The 5,471-nt window shown below is 54.1% G+C and overlaps 1 protein-coding gene across 1 annotated transcript in view; it reads right to left on the bottom strand.

The window, feature by feature from the left end:
* LOC107116417 (chromodomain-helicase-DNA-binding protein 1-like) overlaps positions 1-5,471 on the bottom strand; it is a gene marked incomplete at its 5' end in the record, with an annotated part of 29,163 nt that overhangs the window by 21,961 nt on the left and 1,731 nt on the right. Inside the window, 2 exon segments of the mRNA XM_015418311.1 lie at positions 1,324-1,438; positions 3,290-3,438. Of these exon segments, the coding sequence (XP_015273797.1) occupies positions 1,324-1,438; positions 3,290-3,438 (264 nt within the window).

The following is a 5,471-nucleotide window of genomic DNA, read 5'->3' as shown; positions in this document are numbered from 1 at the left end:
GCTGCTTCTTGCTCCTCGTGGCCCAACTGAGGGCTGCTGGGAGCAGGGGGCAGGGCTTGTTGCATGTGCCCACCCCCTGGGCTCCTTACTGCTGGAGCTCCGCTCCAGTGCGCTCCCACAGGAAATGACCCGTGTTTTAGAACTGCAGAGCTTCGTTTTTTTGCCTGTTGCATAATTCTGTAAACAGTCAGACAATCAGCAACTTTCATAGTATTAAAGTATATCTATTTCTGAAGTCGGGCCATCAGCAGTAGCGCAGAGAAATAAAGCCTTTGTCATATGATTCTGGATCCTCATTATAATTTTGTGATATATTTGCAACAATTGGCTTTGGTATTGTTATTTAGTGTATATAAACACACCGCTTTTAGAACTCCAAAGGTGCCTTCGGGCTCAAAAAGGTTGGCGGACCCCTGATCTGAAGCATAATCCCCAAAAGCTTCCTGCATCGGGCCCATGCCATCTCTCCGAACGCCAGCAGTCCAAGCCCGACGAATCTGAGATACCAGGACAGTCCAGGTGCTGAGCCACCTCTTGCCGGAGAGGCGACCCCAGTATTCCCTCTAAGCTGAATTAGTGTGAGCTAGCTCACCGTTTTTTAGCCTCCGGCTCACACATCTTCGTCTTAGCTCCGGAAGGGTAACTCCGGAGCAAACGTAATTTACACAGCAGCCAAATCGCTCGCTCACATGCCAGTCGTTCACCAAGTAGGATTTTTACTCACAAGACTCCACAGCTTGGAGGGAGCGTTGGCCACCACCCTAGCCAGCTACAGCACAACACAGCTGGGACATTGGCTACAGATGTGCCCTGATCCAACCAGCTGCAGCAGCCCCAGTGTGTCTGTGTGGGGGTGTTCGCTGTACTATGCAATGTTCCAGCTATGCTTGGGATGTATTAGAAGAAGAGGAAGAGATTGGATTTATACCCCACCCTTCACTCGGGAGTCTCAGAGGGGTTTACAAACTCCTTTCCCTTCCCACAACAAGACACCCAGTGAGGTAGGTGGGGCTGAGAGAGCTCTCTCGAGAACTGCCCTTGAAAGAACAGCTCTGACAGAACTATGGCTTGCCCAAGGTCATCCAGCAGCTACAGGTGGAGGAGTGGGGAATCAAACCCAGCTCACTGAGATTTGAGTCCGCGCACTTAACCACTACACCACCAAACTGGCTCACCGAACTGTACTGGGGTGCCTGGCGACAGCTGTGCGCAGGGCGTGCTGCTGGATTGGTGAAGCATGCACTTAGAAAGAGACCGACGCCACGGCGGATAGGCAGGGAGATGCATACACGAGGAGGACGCTGATTTCAGCCCACCCCTTACTTGTCCTGGCCAATCCTGTGGGCTCTCGCGGACGCCTGCAAGTCGTTCTGTGGGTTGAAGTCACTGTCCACAAAGACCACTGTGTCTGCCGCCGTTAGATTCATGCCGACTCCACCTGGGAAGACAGAGAAAAATGCACTCAATGGGTTTAATAACCAGAGTGACAGCACACAAGTAGCTAGCAGAAGCATTTGGCTTATTGAAATCAACAGTGCCAGGCGGCTGGACTCGGACGATCCGGGTGCAAGGTCTTCCACTCAGCCGTGTAGCTTGTGACTGCCATAAACTGATATATATATTTTAAGAAGAAGAAGAGGAAGAAGAAGAGGAGATTGGATTTATACCCTGCTTTTCACTACCCGAAGGAGTCTCAGAGTGGCTTACAGTCTTCTTTCCCTTCCCCTCCCCACAACAGACATCCTGTGAGCAATGCTCCCTCTATGCTGTGGAATCTTGTGAGCAAAAGGTCTACTTTGTGAGCTACTGTGAAAGTGGTGAGCCAGCGATTTGGCTGCTGCATAGATTCGTTTGCTCTGGAGCTACATCCTTCCTGAGCGAAGGCAAAAGTGTGTGAGCTGTAGGCTAAAAAACTGTGAGCGAGCTCACATTAACTTAGCTTAGAAGGAACACTGCCTGTGAGGTAGGTGGGGTAGAGAGAGCTTCTTTGAGGACTGCTTGTGAGAGAACAGCTCTGAGAGAACTTGTGACTGACCCAAGGTCACACCAGCAGCCGCATGTGGAGGAGTGGGGAATCAAACCCGCTTCTCCCAGATTAGAGTCCACCAGCCCCGTAGCTAGGGATTTTGGGGGGAGGGGGCCTTGGGGGGGCCCAGTAGCCAATTAAAACAAAGTTAATCCATGGCAAGGGGCGGTGGCAATGCCCAGCAGCTGTAGCTTCCCTCCACCCCCCCTCGGCAAGGGCAGGCCTTCCCTGCAGAGCGTCTGGCTCCCCCCCAGAAGTCCCAGTTCCTCTTCCTGCGGCACAGCACAAGGGGGAGCCTGACACACACACCCCAGCTCCCTCCCAGGGCTGGGAGAGGTGAGGTGGGCAGGGGCCGCTGTGTGTGGGTTTGTTGGCACAATGGAGTGCAGCCAGGTGTGCCTGCCAGGGGCAAGAGGAGGCGGCGGTTTGCCTCCTTGCCTGACCTGGCTGGGCTTACCTATTGCTGGCGGGTGGCACAGCGAGCATCTAGTGGAAGCCCAAGATGGACGCTTCTCCCCGGACCGCTCTCTGAAGCCCAGCCTCGTTGCTGCCATTGCTACCACTTGCGCTGCTCTCATCCTCCCTGCTGACGGGGAGCAAGGGTGAGGTGGCCTGGGAGGGAGGGGGAGCCATGGTTCGTGGAGGGGCCCATAAAAACCACTAGGGGGCCAGGCCCCGTGGGCCCCACGGTAGCTATGGGCCTGGCCATGCTCCTGACCACTACACCCAACTGGCTCTCAGTTCACGCAGTTCCTCTGGAGGAACACACACACAAGCACTCCTCTCCTCTCTGGCAGAAAACAGGGATCAGTCCAAGCGGAGGAAGCCACCTTTTGAAAGAAGGGCGGTAATGGGAAGTGCCACCAAGTCACGGCCGACGTATGGCAACTTGGCTGCGGGGTTCTAAGGCAAGTGTCGTTCAGGGGTGGTTGGCCCTTCCTTGCCTCTGTGCAGCAACCATGGACATCCTTGGTGATCTCCCATCGGGGCCAAACCGGCTTAGGGCTTAAAAAAAGGGAGCAGGAGTGGTTGGGGCAGGAGCTAATTCGGAGCTTATCCATGTGGAGGGATGCGGCTGGATTTTCACAGAGGACACAGCACCACCCTCTCTTAAGAATGGCACGGGAGTGACTGATTCAGTTTGGCTTCTGGCTGACTGCAGAAAGAGGAAAGAATCCCTCAGGGCCCTGGAGGGTCCTGCTGCGTGGTCTCAGCGGAAAGGCCCCCACACAACACAACGCCCCCCCCCAAGCTGCTCCTCACCTGCCCGGGTGCTCAGGAGGAAGACAAAGACGGGCTGAGCGCCAAAGTTCTTGATGGCCAGATGCCGCTCTTCGCCACGGACGGAGCCATCCAGGCGCTCGTAGCTGTACCCTTCGCAGTTAAAGAAAGGAAATTGTTTATTATTTGCTCTATTAATACCCCGCCTTTCTCCCGAATGGGAACCGAAAGTGGCTTACGTTGTTCAACCCTCCCCTTCCATTTTACCCTCACTACAAACCTGTGGAGTAGAAGAAAAGAGAGAGAAGAGATTGGATATATACCCCGCCCTTCACTCGGCATCCCAGAGCGGCTTACAATCTCCTTTCCCTTCCCCTCTCCACGACAGACACCCTGTGAGGGAGGTGGGGCTGAGAGAGCTCTTGAGAGAACAGCTCTGAGAGAACTTGTGAGTGACCAAGGTCACACCGGGAGCTGAATGTGGAGGAGGAAGAAGAAGAGATTGGATTTATACCCCGCCCTTCACTACCCGAAGGAGTCTCAGAGAGGCTTACAATCTCCTTTCCCTTCCCCTCCCCACAACAGACACCCTGTGAGGTAGGTGCTGAGAGAGCTCTTGAGAGGGACTGCCCTTGAGAGAGTGGCTCTGAGAGAAGGCGTGACTGACCCAAGGTCACCCAGCTGGCTGTATGAGGAGGAATCAAACCCGTCCCTCCAGATTAATGCCCACGCTCCTAACCACGACCAGCCCAAGGTCACCCAGAGAGATACGATGGCAGAGTGGGGAGTCTCCCTGATCCTAGTCCGACAAGCTCACCACTACTCCCCGCTGGCCCTCAACAATGGACAAGTAGAGTCACTACAGCACCCTCTACCCATTCTTCTTTTTTGCCTCGTGCTTCTCACAGCTGTCTCCCACAGACCCTCTTCGGCTCGGCCCTTCCTGCTTCTGTCCCATCCTTGTGTTGGTTTTATTTTCAGGGCCGGGGGGTGGGGGTGGTTCCTCCTCATCCCTGCTCTGCCGCTCCATTGCAAGGCAAGCTGCTTGGCGGAGTTCCCTCTAAGCTGAGTTTGTGCGAGCTAGCCCACAGTTTCTTAGCCTCTGGCTTGCACATTTTTGTCTCGGCTCAGAAAGGACAGGTCCAGAGCACACTAATTGATGCAGCAGCCAAATCGCTGGCTCACAACTTTCATGCCAGCGGCTCACCAAGTGGAACTGTTGCTCACAAGACTCCACAGCTCAGAGGGAGCATTGCAGGCAGTATTCCCTCTAAGCTGAGTTAGCGTGAGCCAGCTCACAGTTCTTTAGCCTCCGGCTCACACATTGTTGTCTCAGCTCAGGAAGGAGGGCTCCAGGGCAAACTAATTTATGTAGCAGCCAAATCACTGGCTCACAACTTGAATGCCAGTCGCTCACAAAGTGGAATTTTTTGCTCACAAGACTCCACAACTGAGAGGGAGCATTGCAGGCAGTGTTCTCTCTAAGCTGTTAGTGTGAGCCAGCTCACACATTGTTGTCTCAGCTCAGGAAGGATGGGTCCAGAGCAAACTAATTTACGCAGCAGCCAAATCACTCGCTTACAACTTTAATGCCAGCGGTTCACCAAGTGGAATTTTTGCTCACAAGACTCTACAGCTCAGAGGGAGCCTTGCCACTAAGTTCCACTATTTGCACCAGGAATGATGCACCATCATAACGCTCAGGCAAGGGTCACCTGTGGCCCTGAACAGGCCTTGGTTTCAGCGGCCAGGGTACGGAGCGGAGAACAAACATGCAAGTCTGCACACGTTCAGATACGCTCTCTCATTTGTTACGGATGGCCGCATTTTGTCACTGTAGATGGATTCTGGGGCCAAGCCGAAGCTCTGCCCCAAGACTGGGCTTGCCACCCTCCAGGTGGGACCTGGAGATCCCCTGTTTGTACAAGTGGTCTCCAGTCTACAGAGATCAGTTGCCCTGAAGAAAATGGCTGCTTTGGAGGGCGGGGCTCTGTGGGCACTGTAGCCTGAATAGGCCCCCCCTCCCAAAACATTGCTCTCTTCAGGGTCCCCCCCCCCAAATCTCCAGGTATTTTCCAAGACCTTTCCCGTAGACTGGTCAACCTGTATTTTTGGATTCAATGCAATGCAGCCAAAGATCCAGGAAAACTACAAGAGACGTTTTCCCATTAGGGCTGGTGCAAAGGATCAACAGAAGGATCCCCCCCCCCCCCACAGACCAGGG

The sequence above is a fragment of the Gekko japonicus genome, unplaced genomic scaffold (assembly GCF_001447785.1).
Source record: "Gekko japonicus isolate JY-2015 unplaced genomic scaffold, Gekko_japonicus_V1.1 scaffold6094, whole genome shotgun sequence".
NCBI classification, from domain to species: domain Eukaryota; kingdom Metazoa; phylum Chordata; class Lepidosauria; order Squamata; family Gekkonidae; genus Gekko; species Gekko japonicus.
This window is presented reverse-complemented; position numbering and strand designations above follow the sequence as displayed.